The 20,459-nt window shown below is 36.0% G+C and overlaps 1 protein-coding gene across 2 annotated transcripts in view; it reads left to right on the forward strand.

The window, feature by feature from the left end:
- Positions 1–2,958: 2,958 nt before the first annotated feature.
- LOC123557609 (uncharacterized) overlaps positions 2,959–20,459 on the forward strand; it is a 54,868-nt gene continuing 37,367 nt past the window's right edge. For both annotated transcript variants that reach the window (XM_053525521.1, XM_045349182.2), the window contains exon 1: positions 2,959–3,120. In XM_053525521.1, coding sequence (XP_053381496.1) covers positions 2,991–3,120 — 130 coding nt within the window. In that variant the 5' untranslated portion in view covers positions 2,959–2,990. The remainder of the gene's footprint in view (positions 3,121–20,459) is intronic.

Consider the following 20,459-nt stretch of genomic DNA (forward strand, 5'->3'; position numbering starts at 1 on the left):
TCTATGTTATTACAAAACATACATGGATTTTGAATAGGTGTCTGTATTCCCTAACACGCTCGTTTTTATTTCGCTAATATATTAATCATCTTTAATAGTGAGATCAAAGAAATATTAGATTTTTCCACGATCTAACAAATTAATCAGTGCTATTGTTTTCATTTCATTTGACTGTCCAGCTTGTGTCAGATACTTTAGACAGTAGTACATAATTAGATTTGTTTTGATTTAATTTCCATTCAAAATTTAATGTTTGATGAACCGACGTGATCTTAAAATTTCCACGTAATAAAGAGACCTTCTTAAAACCAAACCTCTTTTCCCATGTATTTAACATATGACGAGATTGCGTCTCTGTGGCGGTTTTCATAGAACTTCTCCAAATGAAAGGAAGAAGTAAAGACAAGCTGAAAAGTTGTCGGTAATGCTAGCTTTAACCTTTTTGAAATTGCAAGTGTGAAAATTGATCATCGGTTGTTCAATCGAGTAAAGTAAGAAAACGCATAATTCCCCTTACTGCTGGCATGCTGATAATTTCTACCCAAAATGCATCAGTCTGAATTTGTTAAAGACTTCGTAGATTGTCATTAAAGAGACATATGATCCTGAGAAGTGCCTACGCCTTTGCATATCTTGAACAATGAAATTCTTCCTTTCACTAAGGTGACCATGTCTTTGACTAGCTGACAAACTATAAAGAATATACTTTGCTAAACGCAGAGCTGGTGACACCCACCTATCTCATATACATTTTCCTCTGCTTCCTATCCTTAATGTTTCGTGTAAATGAATTTGTGAACGCAATACTGTCAGGGGTCAGATATATCACTCAATATCTAAACACAGAAATAATTATTGATATTTATCTTAATATCCTTTAATCTGGAACTACTATATGACCTATAATAAATTCCGCTTTAACCGGTGCTAGGGAGCATGAGGGGCATTGTATATTTTATTACCTCTCATTAACTGACTCAGTCAAGTCTGTAAATATATGTTACTTGGTTGCGTTCCTTGATTCTAACGATATTCAATATTCATTTCTGTCAGACGATATCTTTACACCAAAAACATGCGACTCTTATCGTAGGGATGTTCAGGCGACGTCTGCTCAATGGAGGCTGAAACATATACATATGCCCTGAATCCTTGAAGCTCATATTTTAATATATCACTTTCAATTGCCATAAAGGTATATCTGCAATGCCTTGGCAACTATAAGCCTATGTTTATGATAGATCTATCCATATATCTGTATAGTTGAAACTTCTTATTCTTTTCCCAGCTTCTCGATGTTTAGCTTACATGTGATATCGTACAGCATTTGACTACCATAAAAGTATAACCAATATATATGGTCTATACAACGCTTCTTCATTAACGATCGATTTATCACTCAAAATCATTGGATAATGATGCTCTGTGGTACTGGTTGTCGGCATAAGTGAGGCATGTTTAGCTGCGAAATACGGCACGAATTACTCCACAACAGCACGTTACCTATCATTTCGGATACTTTTTTAACTTCACTAAGTTTCTTACATCAATATAGGGTCAGCTTTCCGGTGAAAAGATATACGATTTGATTGATGAAATGTGGACAAAAATGTTTCATAAGAGCTTGTTGTAATATGGAGAAACAACACATTAAGCAGTCAAATTGCCTATCCTCTCTCCAAAGCAATGGTCGTGTTCTTGCTATTGTGTTACTTGTAATGTTAGCTGGTAAACTCGCTAGAGGAATGTTTTCTTTATCAACTCTAGCGAAACCAATCTAAGTTGTGTAATATAGAAGTCAAATATAAGAAGTATTTTGGCAAATGAGACTGAAATTCACCGTTCAATAAGAACTTATTCTCTTTTTAAAATTTATAAGTAAGTGTCTTGGATCCATTTCACTTTCAAAACAGTCATGATATTTCCGCTTTTTTCTGACTTGATTCAATAGCAAAAAAGTTTATCTTGGGCTGCAGTTTACAAAATACACAACTTCAAGTGAAGCGTAGCTGAATATTCAATTGTAATTCTAAAATGGTAGGTAGTTTACATATTTTACTTTTCAAATGAAATTCAGTCTCTTTTATCATTTCAGCTTGATGATACAACTCATTTGTTTTCCTTATAGTTCATTTATTCACGTCAATAGTGTACAATATTCGTGATGAACAACGAGACACTGGTATACAAAATGTAGCGAAGATCATATTTAGGAACAACTTGTTCATTCATTTTATAAGGGATATACGCAACAAAAAACCGTTACAATGCTCGTCTGCCTTTATACGTTGGGACACTGGGCAAAGTTTTGCAAACAATTAAACTATCAAAACCAGCAGAAAGAGAATCAATAACTGAATCTATGACAAATTTAATAACGGTCTACAACAAGCAAAGAAATAATTGTGCTATAATCAAGCTGTACAAATGTATTGTGGAGGATCATGAGGCCAAATAATAGTGTTACTTTATTTGAGAAATTTATGGTTAATAACAAAAATCCGGGACTTCAGTATATCAGTGTCAATTTGTTACTGTAATAAACAACATGATCATAGGAAAAAAAAACCAGAAGAATACACTCGTCAGTAATTTTCGTTTTCCCTCTTTAAAGTAGTAAAAGCGATATAATAGTAGGTTAAATTATCTAGATAGGATGTAAGGAGAAAGTATTACACTACAACTGTTTTGTATTGTTTTTAAATTACTACTAAAATCTTCAGCGCAGTCTCAGATGAAATGTGAAGCTAAAAACTTATTACACAGAATCTGTTCCAAAAGTAGCTTAGCAACAAGTACACGTTTTATATAAGAATGATGGAATCCATTTTTTTATAATTTATGATATCAGAAAAATAAGGCGCAATTTCTGTTCCTATAAAAATGTAAGAATCTTGTTTTAAATGAAAAGTTTAAAAGGTCCGTAGCCTTCTCACAATGTTTAGAAATCAAACATAATCAGTTTGTCATATACTAAATAATGCTCGCTCATGTCAAATGGATTGTTAAGTACGTCGTTAAAATGTAAACAATATCTGTTTACGCATTACGTATTTAGGCCTATTCATAGATACTGGGTTTTCCCATTTTACAACAGAAGCAAGTGTTGTTGTCAGTCTGGTAAGTTTTCTTTATTATTTTCTACTTTAAATGAATATATAGCATTACCATCAATGTTTTAAAGTTGTCAGCAAGAGTATTAGCTTAGCTCTACCACTACAAAGTTACAGTTTCTGTAAGAGTTCGAAATACTAGGACATTATAGAAATAAAAAATTAAATAAACGTAAAAGTGTCAAAATGTACAGACTTACCTAAGCCATATTTATACAAGGAAAACAATCTGTGCATAGAGTGAAATTGTCGAGTGAACACCATTTGTCAATCCTTAACTGTCCATGTTTTATTGATTCAATGGAAAAGTAAGCTATCTATGTTAAATGCTATGCTGGATTACACGGTCATGCATCTAACAGTCATGAAATTGGTTTCTTTGATTTTCTCATATTTCTTGGTATCTTTAACATATTTTGACGAACATATATTGGTAGCAGAGATTGTTCTCTTTTCAGCAGTAGCCTTTTCAACATATTTTACCTTGTGAATTTTTCAAACATATCGTCTGTTTGTTGACAAATTTCAACACAAACAAAATGTTACAATTTCCCCAGAGGAGTAATTGACTTGATCTTTACATAGATTTTTTAGACTGTAGTAATTATATATGCTTTTGTCATGCCTCGAGGTAAAAAGTGCATGGTTTGCATGAGGTTCTAGGTCAGTAGTCTGCTAAGCCTTCAATAAAGTCTTACCGGAGTTGTCTCCATTTTTCCAAATATTTTACCCAGTATCATTTTTTTTCAGTTCACTTAACTCTTTTTCAGAAAATGATATGTTAATTCCTTTTAAGACTGTGTACTTAGATGCAGTTAACTACAGATATATCTAAAAGATGTAGTGCATACTTGAAGTTTATATTTCTAGTTTCGCTGCCTACAAATTGCATAATTATGTATATTTCAGTAGTCTTGGCTATAGTTATTGTATTACAAATTATTTTTATTTGTGTTGATGCATGGATTATCAACATTCATAACAAAGCATCATTTGCTGCGGGATTAGCATATCTGTATTGAAAATAGTATAATTAGCATGGCACCAGTAGAGTAGGTCAACTAACGATTATATTTTGCAATGTTGAATTGTGATTTTTCAACTAAGTTTGTTATTTGTTTATTCTTCAACTTACTTTATATTGTAAGTGTTTATTAAAATGTAATTCTATCATTTAAACGTTACATTCCATTGTCTTTGTAGAGGCCCGGATCCAGAAAAAAGATTTTCTTGATGGTAGTGGCGTGCGGGGGGGGGGGGGGGGGAGGGGGTGGATGGGTGGCACCACTTCAGAACAAAAGCTCTTTTTGGCTGTGGGTAGGTGTGGGAGGGGGCACCTCCTTGTGTTATTCCTTTAGGGGATTCTCCCCTTTGATTTCTTCTTTGAAATGTAGGTACGAATTTTGGCCTCTGGTGCATTTTATGATCTTAATTTTGATGTAGAAGTAGTATAGGGGTCGGTTTGGCATCAAGACTGCGCATGCGTGAGAATGACGTCATGCGCAGCGGCCATTTTGAATTTTATTTTTAGAATGACATCATCTTCCTATTTTAAGAATGACTCTATTATTTATATCTCCCGGTAGTATATAGAGCTGACTTATATACCTATCTAGGGCGTGTTCGCGCACATTGAGGGTCAGGTGCTCAGCCCTAGACGGGGAGATTATACACGAAAACAAAAACTATATATCAATAATGTTTAATTAATAATATACATTGTATGGTAATCAAAGAACTTATTAATGACACGCAAAATATTTATTATATTTTAATTAAAACATTAAGCTTTAGTTAAGATAGCTACGTTAGAAATACATTAACTGAAAATAAAGTATTACATTTTTGTCGACGTTTTTCCCTCCTTGGCGTCCACTGACCAAATGACTCCAATCATAAGCGTATTATTCCTAAATGGCTGCTCGGACCTATTTTTCATAATGACTTCATAAGCTATATTTAAATAAGGTCATGGGTGCTCAAACGTGATCATGGTCAGACTGTCTAGCGTGTGTTGATTTAAGGCCGGATAGACGGACAATAAAAGTAAAATGTCAAAGTTAATCCTTTAAAGTCGCCACAATGTCTGGCGTGTATTTATTTAAGAGCGGATACATTAACAAAAGCGTATTCAACTGTAAAATTTTTAATCCTTTAAGTCGTCTAATGTTAGCGTCTGTTGCTTATGGACGGATGCATTAACAATAGCTATTGATCTGTCCAATTTTAACCCTGTATTGAGTAGGGGGAAGGGAGGCGGACATCAGGCCTGGGTTTACTTTATGGACCGAAGTGCCTCTTTCATACCATCAATGATATGATTTTAAAAAGATATTTTTCTTAAACAATTGCCAACATTTTTAGGGACCGTCCGAGTTTTAGAACCAGTAAAGGATTTTTTAAGAAAGTTGCTTAAAATCATCAAAATAAGACGTTTTAGGGTCCATTTTTACATTTTGGGTATCTGACTTTTTTGAAAAGCCCAAGAGTGCACTTTACCATAAATAGGTGCCAACCGGAAATAAAAGTCATTAAAATTTAAAAGTCATCGTAAGGGATCGGGACCGGTCCCGTTAAAAAGATCTTTTCGAGTGGGTTCAGAAAATATGTACAATTACGTGTTATTTCTACCCGTTTTCCAGATATTGCGGTTTTAAACCAGAATCATTCATCCGGAAACACCCGGCTTCATGCCTTTATTATTAAAGATAACTAGGCATGTTGGGTTTTAAACCCGAAGGTCTCGACTAGTACTATAAGTTGGTACACTAAAACCCGGATGTGAAATCAATCACGCGTTAAAATTACATTTTCTGCACGTCCTTAGACTCGAACCTACACAAGCACAAGCACACACACACGCGTAAAACACGAGAACGCACACGCACATCCCACACACGGGACCACACCGCACACAAAAGACACACGCACAACACACCCGCACACACACACACACACACACACACGCACACGCACAATCACCCCACACAAGCACACCCACACGTGCATAATGATGCAAAATTATGTAACATCATCAAAATATTCAAAATTTCAAAATCTTTCGTGCCTATTTCTCTAGTACACAGATTGTGTCTGCAACTTCATTAACAGGTATTACAATAAATATTCCTTTTGTATTTTTACATTTGTCATCTTTAGTTATTTAAAAACAACATCTAGTCCCCGAAATTGACATGCCGTTCCACTACGGTGTAGTACCCCAACAATCACACAATATTTCATATATATAATTGAACATCCAAAATTTGAATTAACAGAGTATACACTTCAATATAATCGTACAAGTATTGCATGAATTCAACTTCAGCGGATTTTAAAGTATTAATATTTTTGACTTGAGATCGGCTTAAGATAATGTATGAAAGAGAACTGGCCAATGTTGCCCCTAATACTTTGAAAACTGTAAAAGGGATTAAATTTCGGTCAATTTTATGACTTTTAGGAGAAACTTATAGAAAAGAGTATTAAATGTGTTATAAACTTTTATAGTCCTTTGGGGTTACTGTCTTAAGTACAGATGGTTCTGGGAAAGCTATTTCGACCATTCTGGGAAAATCGTAAAGATTTTCAATGAACAGAAATTACAGTTAACAATCAGTTTTCCCATTTCGTGACAAAATTTATTCATCAATTCTGAGATGTTTATTTCATGTGATGAATTCAAAAAAATTTTTCTTTTAAACATCCCCATTCTCGATTCGATTTCAACCGTTATCGAGTTATGAGTAACAGCGATTTTAAACCTTCTTTCTTAAACTTTGCAATAAACTCTTGAAACCCGATAGGAAATGGAAGATCTCGTCGCATGGTTCAGTAATTTGTATAGATATTTACCTCTTTAGATTCCGTTCTCAAGATATTGGCGTTTAAAGATTGAAGTGGACGTACCTTTTGAGCGGTAAATTAAAAATTTCGCAACCAAAAGTTTCAAAATGTAATTTCTCCTCTATTTGTGGACCGATTTTGATGATTTTGGTGTAAACCCCCCAAAACGCTTGGCGAGACCTAAGTGTTGGTAGAAATACAACCGGAAATGAAATCACTCGTGCGAAAAAATATCGATTTTCGCCTTTATTACTCACGACTTTTCCCCGTTTTTGGTATCTACGAAAGGTTTTGACTAGTACTATTGATTGTTTGCACAAAAGAATATGGGGTCACTCACGCGTAAAATGCGCAAAGTAAGCTAACCTGACCCTTACACTTTGGATCAAAAATGAAAATAAAACGAATTCACAGTGTCATTTAGAATGCTAGAACGTTTTTGCGAAGCATGATATCAATTTTTTGAAGCGATTGTTGGAGAAATAAAATACAATAAACGAATATGTTGTTTTATTTGTGTACACCACAACACCTACTGACGTTCTTCTTTTCTTTCAAATCATTCGAACGTATAGGTTATAAAAAACCAAATGCATATTGTTCTTTCAATTTTTATTGCCAAAGTTGTATCACTAATACAGGTAACATGTATCAACTAAAATAAGACAAAATAAAGTCATCATTCAACTTTTGCAATACACATCAAACGGTTTTAAAGTCCTCATTTTTCCCCCAGAACATCGGTTCATAATGTAATATAGCAATCAGCCGCCATATGTTTAAATCTGTATCCTGTATTTGACTGAAATTCATCCAATAACGCTTCTTTCACACTTGCTCAAAATGAACTTTGTAGTGCTCTGGTCTATTACCTAGTGAATCGAAAATTCTTTAGTGTCCCTTTTTGGAAAATAAAAGGCCCCCAATGTTTTCCTGATCCCTGGCTGTGTTGTATTTGAGATGACGTATTGCCCTCTACGTATTGAGTTGATCGCAGCTCATATTATCACAGGGTACTCTTTTAACATTTCCTCGAGTTCATAGTTATTCATTTTAAAATGTATAGGTGTTCAATCCATAGTTTTTGGGTCATATTTTGGCGATTTTTCTTTTGTCGTGGGCTGTCTAAATCACGACTCATAGGTGTGTCGAATGTATTCCTTTTGTCGCTTTGATCACTATGCTTTCGTGATCGTCTTTATTTCGACTAGCAATATCACGCTTGGGCTACGGGTTGTCACAAGTTTTACTACGGGGAGATCTTCCCTTTTTTTTCTTGTGCTTCTCTTCTTGTTTCTCTTTTAGTTCAGCCCTTTTTCTAAGATGAGCACCCTACCACGATGTAAGGCCCATATGATCAGGATACCATATCCCTCCTCAAGGGCTTTGAAGTGTTGTATCCATCTTTCCGGGTCCGGTTTATCCGGTACCCATTTTTCTTGTTTATAATGGTTATACCTCTATGGTGCCCATTTTGCATGATGAAAAGTTTAAAGCACGCCAATCCTTCTTACAACGTTCATTCATCATCATCGATTCTTCATGTCATCACTTTCTTTTATCATCCATTAAATATTTTCTTTGCTTTTATGATCGGGCCACAACTCATCAAATAGGTCTTTTCTAAGGGCAATGGCTTGCCAACCCGATTCTTTGACAGCCATACGTGCTGACTTCTTAGTTTTTAGGACTGTAGAATCTGCTGCTGAGTAGGGTCGTTTTGTAGCTCATAAAAGTCAATAAGAAATCGGGCATAAATTTTTTCTCAGTCTCTTTCTTAATTGAGGCAATTCTCATTAGCAGTGCGACGGTACGCTTCTTTAAAAGAGAGCCCCTTTTTCTGTATAGTTGTTAACTTTAGCTTTAAATTGTTCTTTGATAGATTGTCTGAGAGGATCCTGGAAACGCTTATCCCATATCTCACGGCGGATCGCTGTTTATAATCTCAATTTTCTACGTTTACCTGGAGGTCCCTTGATCAAAGATCGTTTCTTTAACCCCAAAAATATCATTATTTCTATTTTTTTGTTTCATCACATACTCATTTATCATGGTCATCAGAATTTCCCTTTTCATCTTCAAACCCTTTTCTTTATTTTTTACGATAAGTATCCTTCACCATTGAAATAGTCTTCTTGTTTATTCATCATCTGTTCGTTTTCTCTTTTCTGGAGTGTTTGCCCCGAAAATGTTTTCACGTAAACGGTGTTGTTCTTGGGTGTGGATTTTAAGTCTATTACCCAAAAACCGTGAGGTCTTGATGTTGCTCGTTCAAACCGTTTCATAAAGTGTTACTAGACGAAGGATATATTCTTCTTGCCAATGTAGCCCTTGCTGTCTATCAATAGGATTATTAAATAGCACCAGATATGCGTATTCAAAGCGATATCTCTGCAGGCTTTACTTGAGGAAACAATTTTGGGTGAGATAAAAAGACAGATATGTTCCTGTGGTGACTGCCTTCGTAAAGAGATCAGCAATTCTTTGGTCGATTTAGCTTCAGTCATCAGGTCGTTTAAAGACCAGCAGGTTCCTTTGACTAACATTTATATATTGGGAATCATCAAGTAGTCAGGAATACCCTGTACAAATTCGACACCGGGGATTTCACGCTGAAGTTATTACAATGGTTGCCATTGACCAAAACACCATATGATAGCTGAGGCTGAGGTCTTACAAGATTTGATGATAGCAGTTTTCTTGTCCATTTTGTTTTTCCACTACACTTGGTCCTGAAACGACCATAAAAAAATGGATGTTGAAACGCCGTTTTCTTGGATGTCCCATGTTTGTAATGGCGGTGAAAAACTGTCAGTTGCTTCGTCATTTCCGTGGGGCCCTAACGTTGATGTCTCGCATGTTGTCAATCCGGGAGAAAGACTGATGGCAAACAGGACATGCTGCATTTGTGAAACGATGTAAGTATCTTTTATCAAAAGACATGCTTTATTCTGTTTGCCATTCTTACGCTTTCTTGGGGCAGAGGAGAAAGAAAGAGAGGAGGAGGAGGAGGAGGGGGGAGGAGGAGGTGGTGGGGTAGGAGGAGGGGTGGAGGAGTGGAGGAGGAGGGGAGTGGAGGAGGTGGAGGAGGAGGAGGAGGAGGAGGAGAGGAGGAGGAGGAGGAGGAGGAGGAGGAGGAGGAGGAGGAGGAGGAGGAGGAGGAGGAGGAGGAGTGGAGGAGGAGGAGGAGGAGGAGGAGGAGGAGGAGGAGGAGGAGAGGAGGAGGAGGAGGAGGAGGAGGAGGGAGGAGGGAGGAGGAGTGGAGGAGGAGGAGGAGGAGAAGGAGGAGGTGGAGGAGGTGGAGGAGGAGGAGGAGGAGTGGAGGAGGAGGTGGAGGAGGAGGAGGAGGAGTGGCGGAGGAGGAGTAGGAGGAGTGGAGGAGGAGGAGGTGGAGGAGGAGGAGGAGGAGGAGGAGGAGGAGGAGGAGGGGGAGGAGGAGGAGGAGGAGGAGGGGGGGGAGGAGGAGGAGGAGGAGAAAGGGGAGGTGGAGGAGGTGGGGAAGGAGGAGGAGGAGTGGAGGAGGAGGTGGAGGAGGAGGAGGGAGGAGTGGGGGGAGGAGGAGTAGGAGGAGTGGAGGAGGAGGAGGTGGAGGAGGAGGAGGAGGAGGAGGAGGAGAAGGAGGAGGTGGAGGAGGAGGTGGAGGAGGAGGAGGAGTGGAGGAGGAGGAGGAGGAGAAGGAGGAGGTGGAGGAGGAGTTGTTGGTATATACAGTAACTCGTAACACCTTCAATCATGGTTTTTAAAATTTTCTTTAGGCTTATATATGACGTGTGATCCCTGAGTGATCAATCAGAATGCGTCATATCATCAGCAATCAGAGCATTGCTATAAGTTATACTGATAATCAGAACGTTGCTTTGGCTCTATTTATTTTACTTTATCCCGTGAATTCGTTCATTGTCATTTTTTTTATCTCAAAGTGTAAGGATAGGTAAACTTACTTTGACGCATTTTTCGCGTGGTGACCCCCTATTCTTTTAGTGCAAACAATGCAATAGTACTAGTCAAAACCTTTCGTAGGGGTACCCAAAAACGGGTATAGTCGGTTGATTTAAAAAAGGAGAAAATCGATATTTTACGCATGAGTGATTTCATTTCCGGTTGTATGCTATCAACAATTAGTTTTTGTCAAGCGTTTTGGTTTGACACCAAGATCATTAAAATCGGTCCACAAATAGGGGGAGAAATTACATTTTGAAAATTTTGGTTGCGAAATTTGAATTTACCCCTCAAAAGGTGACGTCACTTCAATCTTTAAACGCCAATATCTTGAGAAGGATCTAGATAGAGGTAAATATCTATACATTTTCTGAACCTATGCGACGAGATCTTTTCCCGTGCTATCTGTTTCAAGGTTTATTGCAAAATTTAAGGAAAGGTTTAAAATCGCTGTTACGTCATAACGCGTAAAAAGGTTGAAAATCGAATCGAGAATGGGGGGGTGTAAATGAAAGATTTTTATGAATTCTATCACATGAAATTAACATCTCAGAATTGATGAAAAGAAAGTGTGTCACGAAATGGGGGGAAAACTGATTGTTCAATGATTTCTGTTCATTGAAATCTTGACGATTTCCTAGAATGGTCGAAATAGGCTTTCTAGACTATCTGTACTTAAGACGTATCCTAAGGAATATAAAAGTTTTATAACAAAATACTCGTTTTTATAAGTTTCTCCTAAAATTCTAAAATTGACCGAAATTTAATCCGCTTTTACAGTTTTCAAAGTATTTGTGTCATTGGCCAGTTCTCTTTCATACATTATTTAGCCCATCTCAAGTCAAAAAATATTAATACTTTAAAATCCGCTGAAGGTTGAATTTCATGATAGACTTGTACGATTACATTGAAGTGTATACTCTGTTAATTCAAAATTCTGGATGTTCTAAATTATATATATGAAATATTGTGTGATGTGTTGGGTATCTACACCCTAGTGGAACTGGCATGTTCAATTTTCGGAGACTATGATGTTGTTGTAAAAAATGAAGATGACAAATGTAAAGTTACAAAGGAAGATATTATTGTGATACCTGTTAATGAAGTTGCAGACACAATCTGTGTACTAGGGTAATAGGCACGAAAGATTTTGAGGTGGGTGTGCTTGTGTGTGTGTGTGATTGCGCGCGCGTTGTGTGTGTGTGTGTTGTGTGTATATGTGCGTGTGCGTGTATGTGGGGTGTGTGTTTGTGTTACGCGTGTGCTTGTGCTTGTGCTTGTGTAAAGGGTTCGAGTCTAGGGACGTGCAGAAAATTTGATTTTTATGCGTGATTGATGTCACTTCCGGTTTGAGTGTACCAACTTATAGTACTAGTCGAGACCCTTTGGTTAGATTTCCCAACATGCTTAGGTTATCTTTAATAATAAAGGATGAAGCCGAGTTTTCCGGATGAATGATTCTGGTTTTAAAACCTCAAAAATCTGGAAAACGGATAGAGATAGACACGTAATTGTACATATTTTCTGAACCTACTTGAAAAGATCTTTCTAACGGTACCCGGGCCCCAAGTCTGTCCGATGACTTTGAAATTTTAATGACTTCATTTCCTGTTGGCACCTAGTTTATGGTAAAGTGCACTTTTGGGCTTTTCAAATGTCAGAAACCAAATGTTAAAATGGACCCTAAAACGTCTTATTTTGATGATTTTAGCAACTTTCTTTAAAAAGTCCTTAATGGTTCTAAAACTCTGGATGGTCATAAAAAATGTTGGGAATTGTTTAAGAAAAATATTCTTTAACATCATATCATTGATGGTATGGAAGAGGCACTTCGGTCCATATGTAACACAGGCCCGATGTCGCCTCCCTTCCCGTACTCAATACACGGATTAACTTTGACGATCAATGGCTATTGATATGCATCCGTCCCTAAGTCAACAGACGCTTGACATTATGACGACTTTAAAGGGATTAAATTTGATAGTTGAATACGCTTTTGTTAATGTATCGCTCTTAAATAATAACGCCAGTCATTGTGGCGACTTTAAAGGGATTAACTTTGACTGTTTACTTTTATTGTCCCTCTATCGGCCTTAAATCAACACACGCTAGACATTCTGACCTGATCACGTTTGATGCACTCATGACCTTATCTAAATATGCTTATGAAGTCATTATGAAAAATAAGTCCGAGCATGCGCATTTAGGGAAAATACGCTTATGATTGGAATCATTTTGTCAGTGGACGCCAAGGAGACATCGTCGACAAAAAGGTAATACTTTATTTTTTAGTTATATGTATTTATTTTTAAAAAAATGTTTTTTTGTTTTAGTTTAATGGGAAAAAATATTTCGTTTTAAATAATTATTTATTTGTGCATCAATATTGTTCTTTTTTTTTTATATAAAATGTATAAATACAATTAGTTGATGGATAAATCTATATGATATTTAAATAGTACTCATATATAGTTCTTTTTAATTTCTCTGTAATTTATTTAGACATGTTACAATTATTTTGTTTTAAAGTTTTTTTTTTATTTTTTTACTTATATTGTTTTAAATATTATTTATTCGTTCGTTTTTTACTAATACTGTTCGTTTTTTTATCAAATAAATTTATTCATTAAGGTTTTGGATATATCTATATATTTTTTCATGGTATCTCTCCGTCTAGGGCTGAGCACCTGACCCTCAATGTGCGCGAACACGCCCTAGATAGGTATATAAGTCAGCTCTATATACTTCTGGGAGATATAAATAGCAGAGTGAGGTCATTCTTAAAATAGAAAGATGATGTCATTCTAAAAATAAAATTCAAAATGGCCGCTGCGCATAACGTCATTCTCACGCATGCGCAGTCGTGGCCCCAAACCGGCCCCTATACTACTTGTAGAGAAGGGTATAACTCCCTCTATTTAGGAGGGGGGCGGGGCGGATTTCCCCCTAGAAATGTTTTAAATATAGGTATGAAATGGTGGCCTCTGTTCATTAATGGAACTTAATTTTGAAGTACACGAGGGGATACCTCCCTCTAGATACGGGATGAGGTGGCTCTCCCTCATGGAATTTAAATAAAGATATAAAATGGTGGCTTCTGCTGCATTTTTATCTAATTTTTGAGGGCACAAGAGCGGATACCTCCCTTTAGTTAGTGGGGTCATGGGGCTCTTCCTCTGGAAAAATTTTAAATACAGGTATGACATTGTGGCCTCTGGTGCATCTTTTATCTAAATTTTTGAGGTACAAGTGGGAACACTTCCCTATATATCACATCAGGCTTATATAATTTAATAAAACTTTTATCTACATATATGTATATTAAACTTCATTCTGTAGTAATCTACTTTTATGAAAAGTTAATAACATAACAAATACAGTCAAACCTTTTCATCCCCATGGGCTACAGACCTGGCATACCAGAATCAGTGTCTTTTATAGACTTAACGAATGCTAGACAAAGTGGACACATGTCTGCCAAAGACTAAGGCAGCCTGTAAAGAAAATAACTCAGTACAAAATTTTCACTTATAAATGTACATTTGCATTATGATTTATTTGAATAAATTCATTTTGTAAATACAGTGCAACCTCTGTAGAGCAACACCTTTTGGAAGACGCAGATATCTCTGTTGAGAGGTTGTTGCTCTACAGAGGTTAAATTGATAGTAAATTTCAGCTATGGGAATTTTGATGATGTTGTTGTGGAGAGGTTTTTGCTGTAGAGAGGGCCGCTCTGTAGAGGTTGCACTGTACATGCATTCTAAAAATAGTTATATAAATAAAATCCGATTTACTTAATATCTGAGTGAATGTCCGGCTTGCAACATGCTGATTGCGTGACCCTGCTTTTGGATATTCAGCCTTACTATTATGATTTTAATAGCTAATTTATGTTGTTAGAATTCTAGAATAAACAAAAGAAAATAAAAATAGATTTTTTTGCATACCAACTCTCTTGCAACGTGTTTAAATCGTGCACGTACAAGGCGTAAAACCTCTGGATGATTTTATAATTTCTGTACAGCTAATGTAGCCGAACAACTTTATGTATAATTTCAAACTAATACAATGAACCATATTCGAGAAAACGGAATTTAAAAAGTGTCTGGTTAGAAATGGTCATAAATGTAGTTGTTTCTTATCACTCTTTTTCTCAAACATCATGTTATTATGTTAACATAATGCCAAAAGTTGTGCACCTTCTCAATTTTAAAAGTTGCAGTCTCAGTTACGTTTACCCCTTTTTTCTACCCGTTACAAATATTTTCAGCACGTCAAAATTTAAAAGTTCAAATTTTTTATGGTTAAATTTATATCACTTTACAATGGACCCGATTTCCATTGTTGTTCGGTTTCACAAGTTGATAGTAGTTTTTTAGACCTCCTGTCACGAATGTCAATATCGTCGGTCAAATCTCCCAGATAATCACCATCTTTCGGTTTCCATTCACCATCTTTCGTCCAAAAGGTAACATAGTCGACATCTGCTAACAAATCTCTCCAACCTAGATTTACTTGATAGGAATACAGTAAATGGCGTGCCTGAGCAGTAGTGTATGCTGCAACAATAAACAATGGTTTTCAAGTTGGTATCAGTTAAGTCTTTTTTGAGTTTCCAACGCATTTCCACCATTTCCTCTGAAACCAAATTTACGGAGTTACCTGCAGATATCAGCTAATTGAAGTACACAGCAGGGTCGTCAACATAATCTATTTGTGACATGCTGGATCTCTGTCCAAACTTTCTTCTCAAGAAGGAGTTTAACATAAGCTTTGCCAGAGCTTTCATACTAGGATTTTTGCAAATGTATTTTATTCCAGATGACTACCCTTCTGTTCGTAGTACATATACATATATTTATACTTGCCACTTTCCGTTGTACATCACTTTGGCCATACGCTAGCCTCTTGTTTTGATTTTAGAAATGTAGCTACATACTATTCAAAAATACCTCTGAATTTAGTTGCAGGTACAATGTGATATTTTTTTTTTAAAAAATACAAACCTCATAAATTCTTAAAATCTTATATCCTTTTTTTTAGAGCTGCTTTTACCTCATCCGTGAGAAAAGTGCTAATGAGAGCATGTTTTTTACCAGAGTGCTGACATTTGTCTAGTTGTATAGTTTTAGCACATATCATCATCTCATATAGAGATGAAATATCAGTTTCCATTTTTTTCTTAAAGGCAATACAGAGTGAAACATGCAATGCAGACGCTGCACCTTACATTTCATGAGAAATTCTTATCAGGTTTTCTGTTATTAGGAACTGATGTTTTTTCTATCATAACCTTCTTTTATAAAGTAAATGCTTTAGTGCGGCCCCGTAAAATGCGTCACGGGGTCGAAGGAATGTAAACAGTAACTGTGTGTTCAATAAACATTATCATATCTGGTTTATCTTTCACTTCTTGATCACATTCTGATTCCTAAATACACTTGAATGTGTAACCAAATATTCTTTTTTTCTCCATCATAAAATTAACCCATTGTCATAGGATTCGCAGGATTGGTAGTAGACCGAGCATACTTGTTTATATTGACATTAAAAACAAACAAAATCTCTCACTTTCGTTTCATAATGTCCGCCTACCTTATATGGTCCTCGAACAGTTGGTTTACGCTTGTCAAAATTTATTTTTATGGATAAATCTTAACTTGCGCTGCAATAGTCAACATCCCTATGTAATACTATTGATTGAAGGAGAAAAGATCACTTAATCATACTCCCTTGTTTATCTGACCTCAACTGAAACGAGTTAGTCATCACATCGTAAACTTGTAAGTAAACGTGACAATGTACGCGCGTCGTCCTTGAATGCGTTCACATTTATGTGTCCTTATCAGTTTCAATTTACTTAATACTATTAAAGACCCACCACGACCTACTGACCCACGTTTTTTTACCCGCAAAAGCTTCATGAAAATCATTCTTATAATACAAGTAATATACAGCTACACTACAAGTTTTCATGCAGACAGTTTAGGCCCTTCCTGAATAAATGTGTTTTAATATATATAATAGAGTTCCGCTTAAGCCGGTGCTAGGGGACGTGAGAGGTGTTGCACATTTCATTACCTCTCATGAACAGACTCAGTCAAACCGATTGTGCTATTATTCTTCTTGATTGCATTCTTTGCTCCAAAAGGATCTTTTTACAGATTTTATTCACAACTACATCTGCAAACTTATTCAGTCAATCTCTTTTCAGCATAGTTTCAAACATATAGGTGGATAAATATCCTACACTGTAGAAACAAATTGTGATTGAAATTTAACTTAATACGCTGATTTATATACATATACTACATTAATTCTGGAACAACTGATACGTATTAGACCTTCCTGATTAATTCAATAGTATGTTAAGACATTAAACACATTGTCTTTGCCTTATATATGTAACTGTCCATTTGAAACTAAATTCTTGTATATCTCTTTTTCTTTTCATGCAAACCATGTATAATTACCATCATGGAAATACAAAAGCATACAGTTATTCTGTGGCGCCTCTTTAACCGATAAATGAAGATTACACGGTTATTTGTTGACTTCCTGATGAAGACTTTAAAAATAGTCGAAACGTTGAATGAAAATGGAGTTAGCCTTGTAATTCTCCTGTTCTCTGAACGGTTAATTTTACAAATCTTTCGAATATAAAGGCACTGACCTCCAGATTTTGGCTGAAAATGATCTTTCTTTGAAATTGAAGTTTAGTCATCTCATGAACATTGGACTATGAATTTTGTTAAAAATGCCTAATCAAAAGAAAAAAGATTATGCCCACGTCGTAAATCGAAACCTGACCGCCGCGGCAATAAATACTTCCCACGCCGTTTTTACCAAAACATCGGGGTGGAATATAGTCTATAATTAGCTGTCATTATATATAGAGATTTATAATTTAGACATTTTACCCTGAGTAAAGGGTTACAAACGCTTTTAATTTTCAGTGTACATACTAGTAAAAACAATTAATTCTCATGTGTTTCCATAACAGAAAGGTTTGTCAGTAATTAATTATCAAAACGTTCTTAATGCGGTAGGTAATTCAACAACAACACGTATAAAAGTTTTTATGTATAATAGTTTTTTTTTATCTCATCAACGTTTCGGCTAACGGCTTCATCAGCCTGAGGATAAATCACATAAAGATATAAACAAACGTCGTGACGTAAAACTGATAACGTAACGTCAAATGCCGGGAAAACGTTTAGCAAAATATCAAAATGCAAATACAAAAAATGTACATATATATCTATAAGGTATTATCCCGGATAGAAAATACCAAAAATTTCCTATAGTAAGATTTTGTAAAAAAACAGCGACAGGAAAATAAAACAAAATAATAACCAGAGTATATGTGTAAATGCACAACTGTACATGCATGATATTCATGAAATTAGTCTATTGTAAACAGAAGTTTTGAATTTAATCCTTCCGGACTTTTTGTTTTTAGTTTATGGATCCAGAAAGTTTCTTTACAGAGACGGTCAATATTATTCTTCAAAATATCAATCGGCATATTTAAATGAGAAGTCATTCATACTATGATTATTAAAATTGAAGTGTCTAGCAACATTGGAAGAGAATGCAGAGTCAATGAAATAACATAATATCAAATTTGTAGCTGTTGGAAACAGGTTGCATAGTTTGTCCAACATACTGCATGCTGCCCTTTTTGCATGTTATTAAGTACACGACGTTTTAAGTTCGACAATTAATGTTGTGACGTAAATTGAATATCTCCTTTTTAGCATGACTGGTAAATGATGTTGCCAGTATTAATACGTGGGCAATGTGAGCAACGGTTTCTTTTACAGCTTTCAGATGCGTAAATGATTGTACTGTTCGTGAGCTTATGCAAAAGTCTTGCAAATTCTTAGGCCGATTATTATCTAAAGTAGGTTTGAATATGGTTGTTCGTTCTTTCCAAGTTCTCCAAACAGTCGGAAATATTACACTGTATTGCATCTGTAGGATCAGCCGTGCATTTCTCGTAATTTGTGTCGTTATTTATATTTATAATTGTCTCAACACCTCATTTCGGTAGTCTTCTGTGTTCATAATTACAATAGTATTTGATTTATCTGCCTTTTTGTATAATAATATCTTTATCTTGTGACAGATTTCGCAGGGAATCCAATTCAGCATTTCGTATGTTACTTTATTATACCTCACTTTTGCCTACAATGGTAATATCCCATTACCCGAAAAAGAGATATTTTGACTATCAGAGACATTTTCAACCTTTCTGACACGTGACCAAGCGAAAGTGAATTTTTGAATGTCATATAAGGGCAAATAACTGTTTTAATGTTCTAGCCAAATCTTTGTCTCCCTTGTAAACAATGTCATATTGTAATGACGTCAATATTCAATGTGTACACAGGTGATTACCGCGCTAAAGATGAAACTGTTGAATTAAATCAATAAAAAACGTTTTAAAAACTTTTTATGCGCTAAATTTTGTTCGGTATAATAAAATAAATATCATATGACAGCTTGTGTGACATTGATATTGTCAACCCTCGAAACAAAATGTCACCACTCGGTTTTCGCCTCGGGTGACATTCTGCCTCGGGTTGACAATATCAATGTCACACACGCTGCCATACGATATTTATATAATAGCGTTTGGTATTTTTCTGAATCTGTAATATTTCTTCAGTTATAGCAGTTATGTAAAAATCTAAATATGTATCCCGCCCGGCGGTTGAGGTAAATGTTGATTCAGTTTTATTGAAAAAGAAGGAAAATCACGGTGGTTGTCACCATTATTTTCCCCAATATCATTGATATTTTCATCATTGTCATACTTGTTACTAAAATACTCCCTAAGTCTAAGTCTACGATTAGATTTTTTTTAAAATATCCTCTGCAAGTTTAAAAGTGTCATGTGACTTAGTTTTGGACAAAATTTAAGTCCCTTACCAAGAAGTATGTAATCATCATCGCTTAGCTGTTTTGAAAATAAGTTCAATAATGTGGTTTTTCATTTTCTGTATGTTCCGAAGCCTCCTTTTTGTTTTCCGCCAGGTTTTCTTGTCGGGAACCCGGATGAAACGTTGCTGCCGCTTTTTTCTACAGTTGAAAGGGTCTTTGAATTTGTTGCTAGCGTTTGTAATGTTTGTTGGAGATCTTGGGTGTTCACTGGTATCTGTGCCCCGCTTTTTACAGCCTCTGCATAAGATTTCCTGGTGCCCGGGGCTTTCTCGTTTTTTGGTTTGTCTAAGGGCGATGAATTTAACGATATATGTCTTTCACCGGAATTATTCGTCTTGGGAGGATTTTGAACAATTCTGTCAATCTTAGGCTGAGTTTTAAACGGCGTGGATCGGTTTTGCATTTTTAGCTCACGTGAGCTATTGTGATCACTCATCGTCCGTCGTCCGGCGTCCGTCGTACGTCCGGCGTCCGACGTCCGTCCACACTTTCCTTTAAACAAAATCTCCTGGGGTACCAAGTTTTACATAGACTTATATAGGAAAAAAACTTTAAAATCTTCTTGTCTGAAACTGCAAGGCCTAGGCTTTTGATATTTAGTATGTTGCA

The sequence above is a fragment of the Mercenaria mercenaria genome, chromosome 15, assembly GCF_021730395.1.
Source record: "Mercenaria mercenaria strain notata chromosome 15, MADL_Memer_1, whole genome shotgun sequence".
In the NCBI taxonomy this organism is placed as follows: domain Eukaryota; kingdom Metazoa; phylum Mollusca; class Bivalvia; order Venerida; family Veneridae; genus Mercenaria; species Mercenaria mercenaria.